At 36.4% G+C, this 17346-nt stretch overlaps 1 protein-coding gene across 1 annotated transcript in view; it reads right to left on the minus strand.

Annotated features, from left to right (window-relative positions):
• The window catches only part of smchd1 (structural maintenance of chromosomes flexible hinge domain containing 1), a 66336-nt gene that overhangs the window by 23041 nt on the left and 25949 nt on the right, over positions 1–17346 (minus strand). The window contains exons 22-33 of the mRNA XM_079865413.1: positions 15682–15775; positions 9218–9290; positions 8996–9135; positions 8094–8228; positions 6774–7007; positions 5571–5716; positions 5386–5471; positions 4380–4498; positions 1829–1990; positions 1621–1749; positions 659–738; positions 46–203 (exon numbers count right to left, since the gene is read on the minus strand). Of these exons, the coding sequence (XP_079721539.1) occupies positions 46–203; positions 659–738; positions 1621–1749; positions 1829–1990; positions 4380–4498; positions 5386–5471; positions 5571–5716; positions 6774–7007; positions 8094–8228; positions 8996–9135; positions 9218–9290; positions 15682–15775 (1556 nt within the window). The remainder of the gene's footprint in view (positions 1–45; positions 204–658; positions 739–1620; positions 1750–1828; positions 1991–4379; positions 4499–5385; positions 5472–5570; positions 5717–6773; positions 7008–8093; positions 8229–8995; positions 9136–9217; positions 9291–15681; positions 15776–17346) is intronic.

The raw sequence follows: 17346 nt of genomic DNA on the forward strand, positions 1-17346 counted from the left end.
TATACTAGTTTTACAATAAAGGCTTTACTATGCATCCACACACACCTGGAAAGACATCTCCTGCACATAAGGTGGCAGCGCTGTTATATTCAATGCAGAGTTCAACAGGTTTGTTGGGATCAGGAATCACATTTAGTTTTATTACTGGCCCTGGAATATCTTTCCTGCCAAAACTTCCCCTGAAATCCAAATGATGCTCCCCCCTATAAAATAAAAAGAGAGTGAGAGAAAGAGACAGTGAAAGAGAGACAGTGTTTTTTTTTTTTTACCATTTGCAGTATTTAAAATAGCATGTAAAAATAAATAAATAAATAAAATGTAATAGTTTATTGAGCCTTTAGACAAACTGTTAAAAAATAAAAAAAAAGTTTGCATGTGTTTTTAAATTTCTTTTTCTTTTTTTGTTGAGTTTTGATACATCAGGCTTTTATGGCTCATAGAGTACAATATAGGATAATGTTTCTCAACCGGTGGGTCGCAACCCAAAAGTCGGAACACTGATATAGAAGAAAAGGGAGCTCATACTCATAGGAAAAAAAAGTTTCTTGTGTTCAGTAAATGATGTGTTGAACTGGCTTTTCAGGTTATCATCATGTTGATCAGTTAGAAGCTGTAGAAATTTGTAAAGTTGAATTCATAGAGCTAAATATGTACTTACTTTGGACCACTTATGCTTTCTAATACGAAGCAAGCTTTTCCTTCTGAATCTACCGGCTGACACATCACTGAGGATTTAATCTGAAAGAGAAAAATAAAAATTATTCAAAAATTGTATCACCTATACAGTAATTGCATTACATCCAAGTAGGGAATGTAGGGAATGAGCTCTTATGTTATGTTCTTATGTTTAGGGATACTTCACTTTAAAATTAAAATTCTGTCATCATTTTCAAACCTGTATGAATTTCTTTCTTCTGCTGCACAGAAAGATAGATATTTTGAAGAATGTCAGTAACCAAACAGTTAACTGGAACCATTGACTTCCATAGTACTTTTTTTTTCCTACTATGGAAGTCAATGGTTCCAGTTAACTGTTTGGTTACTGACATTCTTCAAAATATCTATCTTTCTGTGCAGCAGAAGAAAGAAATTCATACAGGTTTGAAACAACTTGAGGGTGAGTAAATGATGACAGAATTTTCATTTTAAAGTGAAGTATCCCTTTAAGATACAAACTCACAGTTTAGATTTTCATGACGCAGAAATGCAAATAGACAGACTATAAGTCCAAAAATGAGAAAGTGATGGTAATTTTATGTTTCACGTTCATGCAATGAGGAAATAAAAGGTTTCAGTGATCAGACATAGTGAATTGTATGTCAGATATAACAAATCACACACTTTTTTTTTTTTTTTTTTTTTGCATTGAGTTTTTTCTTTGGGGCCTGTATTTTCAACATATAGTCTTTCTAAAGCATTTGTTTTTTGATTGTTAATTAGAGAAAATACTCTAGTTGTCAACAGTTGTTTTGTATCTTTTGGCATTTTAGTGATATTGCACAGGGGTTTACTCACCTCTGTTGTATACTGTATGTTCAGAAAAAAAAGTACTTTCCAAGAACAGTCAAAAATAAATGTTTGTCAACACAAATCCACCAGCCTCCCTTCCCTCAACTGTACCTTTAACTCTGAGTACAGAATCCTCATCTTAATCTCAACCCGCTGATCTGGTGAAGGATTTCCCCATTTATCACACAGCTGCATGACCAATGGTGTGTCCAAGCCATGGCCGTTCATGACCTGGAAAGGCTAAAGAGACAAGTTTTATATTATATAAATATTCTAAATTCATGAATTTATTTTATTGCATTTCAAATGTGTGACATACTATCTCTGGCTTCTCCAGTAGAATTATCTTTGCCGGATGTCCCGCAGTAACTTCAATTCGCACAAATTCCTCCATGTCCTGATATTTAAAGTACAAATTTTTTGGGCCAAGAGATCCTGTCCTGAACCGGACACCGCATACGGACAATTTTCCAATACTGGCCTGAAAAAAAGGCATACAAATGAAATGCTAAAATAAAAAAATAAAAGATGAAATGCTAAAATAAAAAAATAAAGACGTACATTTTTGCAAGAAAAATCAGTTTGTTTTGATTTTTTAAGACTTAAAGATAGAAATACAGTGCACTCATATTACTTATGAATGGGAGAAAGTCTCTCCTTCTAAATAAAAGAGCCAATCGCTGTTTGGTCACTGGAGCTGCCGTTAGAAGCTTCCGGTTGCTATAGAAACAGTCAGTGTTTTGAAACTTGAGTTTAGGACTGCACGTGCGTACTGGCTGCTCCAGCCTGAAAAATAAGCTTTTTAACACTACCTGAGCATAAGAAACAACATTTATGGGACAGATTCCTGTTAGATTCAATTGCTGATTTGAAATATGCTATTTAAAGGGGAACTTGTATGGAAGTAAAATAATGACAAATGTTTTCAAATGTAGAATGTAGAAAACTAAACAACCGAGAGAAATATATGTCTACTACCTCAGATTTAACGTTTGATCTGTACATCAGCATCGGGTACGACAAAGAAAGCTGTGCAAAACTTACATGTACAAAAGTAACAGTGAAGACTTCAATGTAAACACAGCTTTTGTGTCTTTATCAGCTGTTCCACATGATAATCATCACAATTCATCGCCCTGATAATAATCACAAATAGCCTACTGCTTGCTCCATTTCTGTAATTCAACGAATGAACGAGTCTCTCACCCGTTGCTCTATATAGTTTTCTTCGTCAACAGCCGCTTGCACCCCCTGCTGGTGATGGCGACTAACAGCTATGGAGATCATCAATCGGCAATCTACTGATATTCCTGCCGTTCCCGGATGTCAAATGTTGAATTTTCCGTCGAATTTGAACCACTGAATTTGTGGTAGTGAATTTGTAAAGCGAAATTTGAAAATTGCCGAAAATTGCCAGTTGAATATTATAGGTTGTATTTTTAAACAGAATGAACATTTTGGAAGTGAAATCTGAAAGGTGAATATGGATTATTTAATTTTTAATAATGAAAACGTGTGTGAAATGTTTTGAATTGAAATATTCACAGCTTAAATATACAACCATGTTGAATTTCAGCCCATAAAAATGCAAGCCCTGAAAATACACTGCTTTAAAATGCAAGCATGGTTAATGCAATGCATATTTTTACAAGTAGTGCAATTCAACAAGCTTTTTTGTTTCAAAAACATTTGTCATTATTTTACTTCCATAAACTTGGCAACTCTAGCCATTTCTTTGCTGATTTTCACTTTTGTTGTCGCATGTTTTCTCAACGAGCTCCCCCTACAGCTGTGGGGCGTATATTTCACAACACTGTTGTAAAAAAAACTCACTTGCGGCACCCTCCTCCCCCTTTCTACCGCTGCTCATGTGCATTTGTTATTATCGGAGCCGGCCAACTTTATCGTGTGGAGCTATGTCTACCGAGGTGGGTAATACATACACAGTATCATATGGCGTGTGTGTTTATGTCGAATTGCCGTAAAGCAGTTTGTGTTTCTCGCTCTCACGAGACTTCCCATTTCCAACTTACCGGGACGTTGGTTGGTTTTCTGCCTGGGAACGCTGGGGGGAGTGGGGAAAGTCACCATTTTCACCAGAAAAGGTTATTTAACCATCAAAATTATTTCTAAACGGTTTTATTAAGTTGAAATAGTTGCCAATTTCCCCTTTAATTGTGAATTCAGCAAACAGTTTTTGAAATTTCAGGATTCCTCTATTCAAATAGACAGATGCCTGAAATAGTTGCCCGGAGGAGTTGCAAATAAAGCCGCCGAGTGAACAGACTTTCCTTAAAAGGGAAAGTTTGTTTATTCTGGATTAATGTATTAAAAATGTTACAAAAAATAAATTTCATGTACGTTTCATAAATTGTGTTTTATTTCCCCCCCCAACTTCCGTGTTTTTCGTTTTAATATTACTGGATTCTGTTTTAATGATTTAACTCAATTTTAATACTAAGTTTAGTCATAGAATTAGTCAAACTAAGTCAAATAATTAATTTTAAAACTATAAACAAAGGTGACCTCTGCCAAAAAGTGTTTACAGTTTCATTACTGTACGTGACGTAACTCAGAGGTTCTCTGTGCCACAGGATACAAACACAAATAATTAATAAAATTTTACAATTCAAAAATAATAATTATTAAAATAATTAAGATGTAATAAAACAATCATCAGGCAAAGTGACTCATGACACTGAGAAATTCACTGGCCAAATAGAAAATTTACCCGCATTTGGTTGGTGCTAATTTCAAACCCTTTATTACACATACAAACAACAATTTCGCATTTGAAGTAGTCTGATTTGTTATAATGTAATTTTTAGTGATAAAAATGTCCATTTGTTTGTGCCTGTGGCTGTGTTTACCTTCCATTCTACGACCAGAGCTTCTTTATCCAGGTCATCCGCAGACACACTCAAAGTCTTCACACTTTCAGCATTTAGACAGTCTGTTTTATTCCCGTACTGATCAATCACTTCTACATCTGGGAGGGAAATAGAAGTTTAATCTTCTTTAACAATCACAAAACTGCTGAGTGATCTACACATGAAGTGTCTGTTAAGTGACACACATTTAGTTTTAATAGAAATTACATTAAAGTACACTTTATTTTATCATAAATGCATGTCAGTACATTCGGCAGTAAACAAGACAATAGAATTATGAAATTACATAATATAAAGATGTACTTAACAACTTAAGTGGGTCAAAAGGCACTCTAAAGTTCAACTTATTGTATTAAATATAGATTTAAACTATAATACATTTTCATTTAAGTGCAATTAACATGCAATCAAGTGTCTGAAAACATTATTGACATATTGGCTATTGACCAATCAGAACCAAGGACTGGAACAAACCGTTTTATAATTAAGAATATACTTAAGTGTGAACTGAATGTAAAATATATTATTTTCGTGATATGCATTCTTTTGTATGAAGTATGCTAAAGTTTACTTCTTTTTTACAAGGCTTTCCAAACACATGAATTTCTTTCATCTGTGGATCATAGAAGAAGCAGTTTTGACCAATGTACTCTTCTCCATTCCATTACAATTAACCAATAATTGCAACCAAGCAATTAATCTGATGCTTTAGCAAAAGCAACATAAAGTATCAGGAGAGTTTCATATCAGTAGACCATACAACTTGAGTGCTATATCACAAGTTGCCTGAAGTCATTCAATAGATTTGTGTGACAAACTTGCACTACCGTTCAAAAGATTGAGGTCAGTAAGATGTTAATGTATTTGAAAGTAGTTTTTTATATTACATGTTTCTACCAGGCAATGGAGGTTCTTGCGGGGGTCAATACAAATCAAATTATTATTATTATTATTAATTATGACGAAACCTATAGATGGTACTTACATATGTTTCCTGACAGAATTTCGCCCATTTTGACAGACGACTCACTGAGGTTGACCCGCAAACGCTCAGGCTCATCTGGGCGAGGCCTTTGGAGAGACGCAAATACAGTTTAGAGATATGGTTCTGCAAGAATATTTAGGTATATAATGAAAAACAGACATAAACACCACATGTGTGTAGCTTACACAATAAAGAATGACATGTTGACCATGTGCTGGTCCTGGAAAGACACATTGTAGTAATGCTCTCTCTGTGCTTGAGGTGGGACACATAACTGTGGCAGTTTTCCCTGAGAAAGTTCTTCTGCATTTAACTTTGCGGTCCAAGTCACCTGCAAGACAAGCACAAGACACACACATCTACACACAACTGAGGACAAGAGTATGTTAGTGCAAAAACAGATCCAGTCTCTAGAAATAAACTTGAATGAAACAAAATACAAAAACAAATCACATATATACAGTACAGGTCAAAAGTTTGGAAACATTACTATTTTTAATGTTTTTGAAAGAAGTTTCTTCTGCTCATCAAGCCTGCATTTATTTGATCATAAATACAGGAAAAAAAAAAGTAATATTGTGATATATTATTACAATTTAAAAGAATTGGTTTTCAATTTATTATTTATTATGGCTTTAAATTATCATTTATTTCTGTGATGCAAAGCTGAATTTTCAGGATCATTACTCCAGTCTATCAAATGATCCTTTAGAAATCATTCTAATATGATGATTCATTATCAAAGTTGGAAACAGTTCTGCTGCTTAATATTTTTTCATAACCTGTGATACTTTTTTAGGATACTTTTTTTAGGATAAAAAAAAAGAAGCAATTTTTTTTAAAATAGAAATCTTTTGTAACAACAATATACACTACTGGTCAGTAATTTTTTTTCTTTCTTTTTTTGAAATAAATCAATGCTTTTATTCAGCAAGGATGTGTTAAATTGATAAAAAGTGATAGTAAAGAAGATTTATATTGTTAGAAAATATTTTTTTTTATTTTGAATAAATGCAGTTCTTTTTAACCTTTTATTCATCAAATATATTAGGCAGCAGAACTGTTTCCAACACTCATAATAAATCAGAATATTAGAATGATTTCTAAAGGATCATGTGATAGACTGGATGTCACATGTGACACTGAAGACTGGAGTAACGATGCTGAAAATTCAGCTTTGCATCACAGGAATAAATTATTTTTTAAAGTATATTCAAATAGAAAACTATTATTTTAAGTTGTAATAATATTTCACAATATTTCTGTTTTATTTCTGTATTTTTGATCAAATAAACGCAGCCTTGATAAGCATTAGAGACTTCTTTCAAAAAATATAAAAAAACGTAAAGTTTCCAAACTTTTGACCTGTACTGTAATCAAACGCACACCTTAATCTTGCTGGTAAGTTTTGGCAGAAGAGGAACCAGTCTATTGCCCTCATCGTACAGTCTGAAGTGCAGGTTTCCTAGTGTGTCTCCTGCCGTCCAATCAATGCGCTCTGAATTTTGCAGCACCATGACATCATCAGAGCCCTCTTCCTGTCTGTAGACCTCCAAACGAAATATTTGTGTGCTGGGCAAGATGCGCAGTTGACGTTCCACACACGCCACTGTTCTATGGTTCTATGTGCACATAAATATAATCATGTGGATATCAAGTTAAACGGTTTAAGCAGATTAAACAGTTAATATACTTTACTATGAGCAAAGGAGACGGAAAACAATTATAAGAATTAATTGAAAACTTATTTTGAACAATATACACTATTCACCAAAAAAATAAACAAAATAATTTATTGACATTGTCGATTTTTTTTTTAAACTGACACAAAAAGGGGCAAGCATCATTATCACATGATGTTTATAATAGAGCTCTGTGATTAATTGAAAATGAGATTCGATTTTAGCTTCCAACAAATGAAAATACGACATAAAACGAAGATTGTGCTAAATTCCGTTCCTCCTTAAAAGCCCAAACTTAATGTGCAAATCAGTAAAATCATCAAGGTGAGTTTCATAAAATGGGACATGCTTATTATTAAATGCATAAAAGAGTACTTGCGCTGTTCCTCAAGTGGCTTTCTGTGCACGCGCAAGCGGAACATGGATAAGCAAAGTGAATTTTGAGCTTCGATTGCGCGATGTCAAAATGCAGGGCTTGGCGAGTATTCGCGAAAACCCAGTCGGTTATGTCTTAAGTTGAACATAAACCGCTGAGAGAAAAAAGAATGTGTAACAGTATATTGGATCTGTGCATTCGGTCTTAAAGTGGCAGCGGCCTAATAAGCCTGCTGCCGTCTTAGTCCATAAATATTAATTCAACAAAAAGAAAATAAGAGAATCACTCACTGCTCTTGACTGAATGACTTTAGTAGCTTTAATAAGAATCAAGGCCAATTTAATTCTTACAGTGCAGGCTATGCCGTGTTTTATTTTATTCATTTAGTAAGCTGAATATTCATAGACTTGCATGAAAAACTTAAAGCAATGTTTGTTTCATTCATATTTTTGTAAGTTTTTTATTGTATTACTGACTGTTTATTTATTTTCAATAATTTGATAACTTTTTCCTTACATTAGTTGAGTCTAGTATTCTGCTGTGATATCGAAATTATAAAAAATTGCCATAGCAACCTTATTTCCAGCAAATATATACTTGATATATAGTTAATAAAAATTACTCAAATAAGGTTTTGTACAGCAACTTACAGGAATGTTGAACTTAGCAGTGAGGATTTGTTCAGTGTTTACAGTCTTCAGCAATAGTGGTTTGGTCAGCATGAGTCCAGAGCCAGTGTTACTGCAGTCCACCAAATCCGCGGGCAGATCAGGGGCTCCCAGCAACTACAAACACACATTGCACGAATCAGAAGATGAACTTTAATCCTGTGCCAAATTAACTCTGATTCAATGTAATTTAATCATTTTAATTACATTTTTAAAAAGTTAAATTATACAATCATTAAAGCTGCTTGATTTATCGTTAAAAGATCACAATCTCGATTCAAACACTCATGTGATCTTGTTCCAAAATGGTCAGAAATTAAAGGGGGATTGTCAAAAAGTCACCAAAATTAATACAAATGCCCAAAAAATTCAAGATATGATTGAAAAACAGTACTTTTATGAGATCTTGTTTTTTATAATAACATATACATGTAATTAAGCAATATCACAAGAGCAAGAGAGCTGTTTTCATAAATATAAGCATGATAGCGCTATATAAATGGAGACAAATGTGATACTGATTTTTTTTATAAATGTTCAATAAAGTTTATATTAACTTTCCAAGTGTGTCAGACTACATCCCGCAGTACTACAAACCACGCCCCGACTTACACCCCCTACAATGAAACAGCCATTCGGGATGTCATCAGATCCCCTCCCTCTGAAATCACTGATGTCTCACTAGTACTGCTCTTCTTCTACTTCACTTTCCTCACTTTTTAAGCTTCACTATCTCCACCTAGTGATAATGCATACAGCTCACCAGAGTCATCCTGTTTGTTTTCCTCAGTTTTTTAAAGAATTTTAACAATGAAATTTTATGAAAATGGTATGTTTAGGGTTGGAGGGTAGATTTTTTAGCTATATTTGTTCATGGGTTCTACCTGGCAGCGGACCACGAGTTTAGGATGAGTGGTGATATTTTGGTACTCATCGTGAACTTCCACTCTTAAGTTTGCTGGAGTCCTATTCTCGACAGAGAGCACATCTTCATCCGGAAACACTACCAGAGTGTGCGGCGGGCCTGGAAGATAAATTTCATCTGGATTTTACATTCTGATTTACAGGTCTTCTTTCTCTTCCTGTTTCTGTGTTTTTGGTCATACCGGGTTGCAGAAGAATTTGAAGAGACTGGTTGTTCTCCTTCAGTCCTGGGATGTGCACCTTCACTGTGTACATCTGTTAACAACACACAAACACACAAATATCACATGCAAATCCAAGTTCTGTGCTTATAGTGTCACTGCAAAAATAAATTACTGTTATTAAAGAGGTTTTCCGAACACTCGTCCATCACCTTTGTGTGATAAAACCCTCTCAGACTCTGGCTTTTGAGGCTAAAAAACATTTTTAAAGGACAAGTTCGGTATTTTACACTTAAAGCCCTGTTTTCAGATCGTTTCTGATGAAATAGAACGGTTAAGATTGAAATTTGGACACATGCTGCTGGCCCGAGAATTTTCGGTTTCTGTGGTAGCACCCCCCCCCCACCTCCACAATGGCTGCATAGGTGCACTGGAACAATCCTTCCTAAAACACATTAAACTTTCGTTTACAAAGACGTGAAACTCACCGAGTGGTCAGGGCTGTTCACTGATATGCTCACAGAAAAATCGCTGCAAAAGATGCTTTCCAACAGGTTTTATCATAGTTTTTGTCCAACTCCATTGACTTGTATTGGATGTGCTGTGAGGTACGGTATTACTCCGCCGCCGGAAACGGAATGGGGTTGTTTGTATTATTTCTGTAGTCTTATGCAGTCGCGGTCTTATGCAGAAGCGATCTTCTGCTTCTTCTGTGTATTCAATGAAATGCCAGTGGTTTGCTTGCAATTGGCAAAGGTGCATTATCGCCACCAACTGGGCTGGAGTGTCTATTATTCAAGCTCTCAACAGAAGAATGTACGGGTGTGAGGCGTTTGGAAAAATAGGTCCACAGTTTTACAACGAATGGTAAAACTCCTGTTGGAAAGCATCTTTTGCAGCGATTTTTGTGTGAGCATATCAGTGAACACCCCTGACCACTCGGTGAGTTTCACGTCTTTGTAAACGAAAGTTTAATGCGTTTTAGAAGGATTGTTCCAGTGCACCTATGCAGCCATTCTGTAGGTGGGGGGGGGGGGGAAGCGAAAGAAACCTAAAATTCTCGGGCCAGCAGCATGTGTCCAAATTTTAATCTTAAACGTACAGTATGGAATTTTTTCTCCACTAGGGGTCGCTAACCTCTTTACAATAACAAAGGCATAGTTTGATGACGCAACATTTGCTAAGAATTATGGATCTTGTCGTCAACGTCAAGCCGACCGATCTAATAATGTTTATGGATGACTGAATACATCGATGCTTTTATCACTGTGATATGAAGCAGTTCGGGATTGCTAAGAGACAGCTATCAGCTCCACACGCGACGCAAGTCCCGCTGATATAAAAAAGGAATATGGACATTTCATTCTACCGAACTACACGCAAGTGCAGAATTACAACTCACAGGTCAGCGCTGTTTCACTTGGTCTAACATTACACTATCACACTAAACTGCATTTGAATGTGTTGAAATGTATGTGTTAGTTTGTCTGTATGAGACTAGCAGTAAGCTAGATCAACATTAGAATAACAGATCATATTCTAACATTTTATCATTGTTGAACTATATAACATTGATTAGTTTTATGTAAATGTGCTCACCTGTTTAATAAAGTACATGTAGGAGTGGTCGAAGTCTCGGACGTGGAGCTCTCGTTTATATACTGTCTATGGGAGCTCTCGGCATCTCAAAAACACAGCGCTGATATTGATTCTCGTTTTAGTTCTCCTTTTTTATCCAAAGTCTGCTTGCCATGGTCCATAATGTTTGAACGAAACAACAACAGCGTGCAAATAGACATTGCGAACTACACAGTTGTCTGCGTCTGTCGCTTTGGTTACTATCAGAGGGCTCTGGTTCATAGCTCTGGTTGCTATGGCAGTACGAGCGGAAACCAGAGACAACGCGGATATGATGCCATTGACTGCGACAAAACGGAAATAAAGAAACGTGCCGTGTCTTCGAATTAAATTAAAATTTCTCCTGGTTTGAAAGTTGTTGGAAACAGTCGGGATAATGTAAGTAAACAACTAAAAAAAAATATATAACATAGATATAGTGATTTTTGCTATTTTTAAAGCAAAAAAGTAACATATTGTGCCTTTAACCGTTCTATTTCATCAGAAACGATCTGAAAACAGGGCTTTAAGTGTAAAATACCGAACTTGTCCTTTAAAGCTATAGTAGGTAATCCTGTTCAGAAACACTTTTTTTTATACTGGGTGAAATGGTCCTTCCATCCTGAGAGTAGTCAATACATTATGTGTTCAGAAAAAGGAATGAAAACAATCAGACCTCTGTAGCAGCTGCAGGACAGTAAAAACTCTGACCAATCACTGCCACTCGTTGCGAATGTAAAGAACCAATCAGATGCCTTCAGAGCCAGGAGGAGTGTCTTAGCAGTGTCAATCAAGTTCGCGTACGCGCTGATCGCCCCTCTCTTGCACAGCGCGTACCGTCATTCAAAATCAAGATTGCCGGTGTGCCGAGCCGCTGTGCTAATGGCGGACAAACAACCAAAACTGCCAATTTCTCGAGTGGAACCCAGTGGCGTAGCCACGAGGGGGCCTGGGTGGGCCTAGGCCCCCTCATTTACATGTCCGGCCCCCTCAGATTTCTGATTGCTTAAAATAAAATAATAAAAATAAGAACTTGTTGACGTGTTAGTCTAATTGATAGATTGACCAATCAAAATACTGCGCGGTAGGCTGTTTTCAAACTTGATTTGACGTGTTGTGCGTAACCTACGCTGTCATCTTCGCGTGAGAGTTCATGCGGTGAATGGCAGCATTGTGCAATATTACGCACGAAAAGATGAGCGAGAAGGAGAAAATAAGCCATCTACATCTGAGTTTGCTTCAGCTTACTACAAGACGACAGCGAGTGAAGCGGCTATAGTAGACAGAAACGCACATATTTCATCACAGGAATAGCGGTGAGACTTCGACTCAGATCGGCACAATGCGCAATGACTTGTTTGCAATTGATGAACCGCCTTCACAACCAGTGATGACCACATTTCCTGTATAGCCTATATCTGTTGTATATGAAGAGTTTGGTTTCAAAACGCGATAAATTCATTATGATTAATTTGAGTAATAATGTGTTTTCTTTACCAAGAGAGTGGAAAGATTAAAACCACTATTTTTTGTTTCAAACTTTCACATAGCATATTTAGGTTATAATAACACAATTTCAAATCCATATTTAGATTTTTAATATTATAAAATATAATAAAGGATTAGTTTCCCCCCAAAATGTAATAAATTCATGACACTTTTTTTACAAAATGCAATTAATCCATTGAATCAATATAAAAATTATTTTTCATATTTTAACTGTTGAAATACACAACAAAGTAAGTTGATCCACATATGACAGCCTCTGAACTTGGTCAATACTAATCTTAACTTACAGGCACTGGACTAAAAATAGCCGACATTAAATCACCATCGCTAAGAAATACCTCCTGAACTTTTTTTTACGGCGATCAGCTGTAAAATGGCTTGGTCCTGCTCGGTTTTCGTTGACTTTGAGTAAAACAATTGAAAGTTTTATATATATATTTAACGTTTATCGCGTTTTGGAACCAAACTCTTCATATATTTGCTGAGTAAGATGACATGATCGACACTTTTTATAATCACCCTCGTACTTCATGTAAAAGATAATAATCGCCGAGCTATGTCGTAGGCTGCTATAGCCTATAGGCTATATACATATATATATAGCTTATGTATATATTAGTTGCCCCCTCATTTTAAGATGGGCCCCCCCCCAAAAAAAAATTCTGGCTACGCCCCTGGTGGAACCTGCTCATACAACAAAGACAGGTAAACGGAAAAAGACCGATGACGATAAACAAGCCCGTCGGAGCCCATTGACTCAGTGTTAAAACTCTAGCCGCATAACATACAGATAAAATGTCACGCACTGTGCAAAGCAACAATTGAAACCTGCTAATTCACTCAGCTCAGCTGTCGGAGTCGCGCGTTCATGTGTTTTGGGGGCGTGGCTTTGGAAGGACCCCAGTAGGGAGAGGGTGGACTGAATGGAAATAATGAGCTGTCTTTAAAACAGTCGTTAGAGGTCTACATACACTCGATTTTTATACTTTCTTTTTCAGAATACTTACATTTTAATTATGTATTGATATATACATAAAGTTTAAACAAATTTGAAAAATAAGTTTTTTAGACCATTCTTACCTACCCCAGCTTTAATGTACTAAAGCGGAGATAGTCTGGTGTAACATTCTTTTATGCAGCCCATATTGATTTTTGAATGAAAGAATTCCTGTAAGGCTGCATTTATTTGAGAAAAAAATACAATAAAAACAGTAATATTGTGAAATATTACAATTTAAAAGAAGTTTTAGCTAGCTGTATTTTCAGCATCATTACTCCAACTCTTCAGTCTCCACTGATCCTTCAGAAATCATACTAATACTAATTTGTACTGTGAAACTTCCACAGAAGAGCTGGTTTGCATACTGTCAAAATAGTTTTTAATGTAGGCCAGACTACATGTACCTCAAGTTAGAAACATTTGTTCTTGTTTAACACAATGCTAGGGAGATTCACCCCAAGGTCAGACCTTGCAGGGCTCAGAAAAGCAGCAAAAAAAACAACTGAACTGAAGCAACGTTGTAAAGAAGAGCGGGCCAAAATTTCTCCACAACGATGTGAAAGACAGATTAAGTCCAATAGAAAAGGATTACTTCAAGTTATTGCTGCTAAAGGTGGTTCTACAAGCTATTGAAATCTCAAGGTGTACTTAGTTTGTCACACATGGCTTCTGCAATTTGACTTTATTTTTGTTAAATAAATGACAACACTGTTTAATATGTCATGTGTTGTATTTACCTAATTTTAAGACCAGATGTTTTTTTTTTTTTATAATGTACTGATACATAAAACCATAGAATTCAAAAGGGTGTACTTTCTTTTTCACTTGACTATTACATATACACAAGTCCAGCTAAAATCACCCAAATAAGATTTTTAAACTTAAACTCTTTCGGGAGATCTTGTGAATTTACTACTTGTTTTTAAGTGACACTGGCTGTTGAATTTCATAAACCCCTTTGAGACTGTTGGTTTTTCTTTTTTCTGGGATTATTGGCTTTTGGACTGGCTTATTTTTGTGTGTGGACTCTTATCTGCTTGGACTTTTCTTTGTGTGTGTGTGTGTGTATAGACTATTCAACAGGAACTCATTTAATAATTTAACACCACATAATTTGTCTCATGTACCCATTTAATCTTTATTTATTGCATTATGGGGGATTGTGCATTGTTTGAATTTCAGCCGTTTACTAAATATGATGCTATTACTGATGAGATTCAGGTGTTTCGTCAAGTCAAATGTATGGAGGGTCTCTTGTACAAAGCCTAAAAGAACCCTGTGGTAGCAGTGGTACAGTACTCAAAAATTTCATATTATTTTCTATATTGAAAACCATTTTTGTTGCTTAATATTTAACATTGATAATAAGAACTGTTTCTTGAGCAACAAATTCGGCACATTAGACTGATTTCTGAAGGATCATGTGCCACTGGCACTGAAGACTGCAGTAATGATGCTTGATTAACAAACATAGATACCTTCTTTTGTTGTGGCGTCTGCTGCGGATTTGATGCCAGAGGATAGATTTCATTATCAAACATACAAAGCCAACTTGGTCTGCAGAGCAATTATAAAGTCTGTCTTCTCTTTCATATGGTTTTCCATAAGCTCTCCCCCAAGGCGCACCAGTACATTTCATACATGCCACTACTTTTTAGTCTGTTTAGGCCTCAACCTATTTATAATAAAGGCCTCAGCTCATCATACATTTTAGCAGGTCACCATATGTGAGCACATTCCTTTCTCTTACAAGTCTTTTCAAACACACAGTCAATTACATGACACAATAGTAGAATAACTTAAAATAAATGGCTATATTCACATTGACTATGCTTGATTAATTTTATCATTTGAACGTGTTTTAGGTCCTGTCAGTTTAAACATTCAAGCGATTTTAAAACATTTGAGCACATGAAGACACGATAGAGAACTCAATTCTGAACTCGTACGCTGTTTTCTGTGCACACAAAGAGAGCAGCACAGACAGCACACAAACACCGAATTCTGTTCTCTTTCTCAACTATTTGTCCTTGAATGGACACATGCAAAATTATGTCAAAATGTCACGTCTTGGCGAGTATCCTCATAAACACAGTCACTTATGGCTTACTTGACAGAGACAGCAGCCTAATATACAAGTGTTAAGCTGGAACCGAGCTGTCTGGAGAAGGGCTACTCTCTGAGAAAAAATATCCTGTAAGTTTCAAAACTTAAAACTTCCTAGTTAGTACAACAGTATTTATTGAAACCAAGCTGCCAGAACGACGTCATGCGTCGACCACCTATGCATGCACCTATGCACTTAAACTTGAATTTCTACTTTACCCAGAATGATAAAATTATGTAAAACACTGCTTACCTTGCTTTGACAACTGATCTTTCCCATGGCCCTCACATTTTTTATGACAGAAGTGGTCCCGAATGCGATCCCTTCATAACTCAAGTTTAGTGAACTAAACAGAAAGAGACATTTTATCATCAGAAAAACACAGGGAAATGTCAATTTCAAGATCGAAAATGATCTGTAGCCACCTACAAACACACATTTAAGCCGGATACACACCGTGCGATTTTGGCTGCGATTTGGCCGTCTGAGACAAATTTAGCAAATGCTAAAAGAATCCTCTGAATCTGATCCTAAATCTAAAGATTTTGAACGTTAGTTTGACATGTTCACAGACAGCCGATTACTGCCGTTGCGATCCGACGAAATTCTGGCAGTGTCATAAGATTTGACTCACAGTCCTGCAGTGTGACTTCTCCTAATGCCGTGTTCACACTGCACGATTTTCAAAGTAGTCAGGTCACAGATATTTTCACACTGCACGACTATCTGGGGTAACATTCAGTTGCTGGTGTGTGCTCACTTCACAATGGATCGGCGACAGGAGGTTTCACACTGCATGAATTTACAATAAGAAGAATCGCCGACAACTTCTGTCTGGTCCACAAACTACGTTTCACAACCAAACACACGCGAGAAGTGATAAGGAAATAACGCAAAATCACGCATGCATGAGACAGGAGTTCTCGCGCGAGACTGAATTATCATTCAAAATGATTGTGATCCAAATTGTCTGTGCGCTGATTTGCAGCAAAAAGGAGAAAAAGAAAAACAGATTATGCAGGAGGAAATGTTTGGGGAGACGAGGGGAGCAAGGATTGTGTGTTCTGCAAAGAGAGTTGTGGGTAAATAAATAATTTTGTAATGTGTGCTGGTCAAGCAAATGTTTATGCTTTGTTTCTGTTTGATATAATTGTAAATATATCTATTAAAATACTGATATTCTGGTATATAACTCCTCCCCGAACTGTCCTGTTTCTTGCTCTCTCATTGGCTGTAGGTCATCGCTGAAATAGTTTTCAGTCAGAACACTTTCACACAGCAGGATTTTGACTCACCGACAGATCCAGATATTTAGCATGCCAAATATCTCACAGGCGTCGGCAACTCATTGGCGATTCTCTCAGATTGCGCCTTTGATCATTCACACCGCGTGATTGTCACTCGCGTTAACGAGCACTGATATGCCTATGATTTCGGGCATTTGTCGGCGATCTCTCAAAACCTGTCGGCGAGTAAAAATCGGGCCTAAAATCGTTCAGTGTGAACTTGGCATAAGACGACCATACAGTATGTATATTTATAAAAAGGATAGTTCCGTTTTTATTCAAGTATGAGTGACCCCTGCTGGCGCTATGTTTGTATCAACAAACATAATGCAAACATAACCCCCTTTATAGGTGAACTCACGTAATGCCGCGGACCGGTCTGGTTTAAACTATTAGAGCAGTCTGCTGAGAGTACTGGGCCTTTTATTTTGGCTTAATTTTCAGCAAATATTTTTTTTTACCTTTTAATACTTTTTATTGACCCATGGACTTACATTGGTTAATAGCAGTAAAAAGCAATGAAGAGTAATAGGAAAGGCTTGGTAAAGGGTAAATCAATGGTCAGACAATGTTAGAACTGTGACGAGCAGGGCGGGGCAGAGAGCCGTGAAAGCGGAGCGAGGTCGGTGGA

Source organism: Squalius cephalus (assembly GCF_949319135.1).
Source record: "Squalius cephalus genome assembly, chromosome: 3".
Classification (NCBI taxonomy): Eukaryota; Metazoa; Chordata; class Actinopteri; order Cypriniformes; family Leuciscidae; genus Squalius; species Squalius cephalus.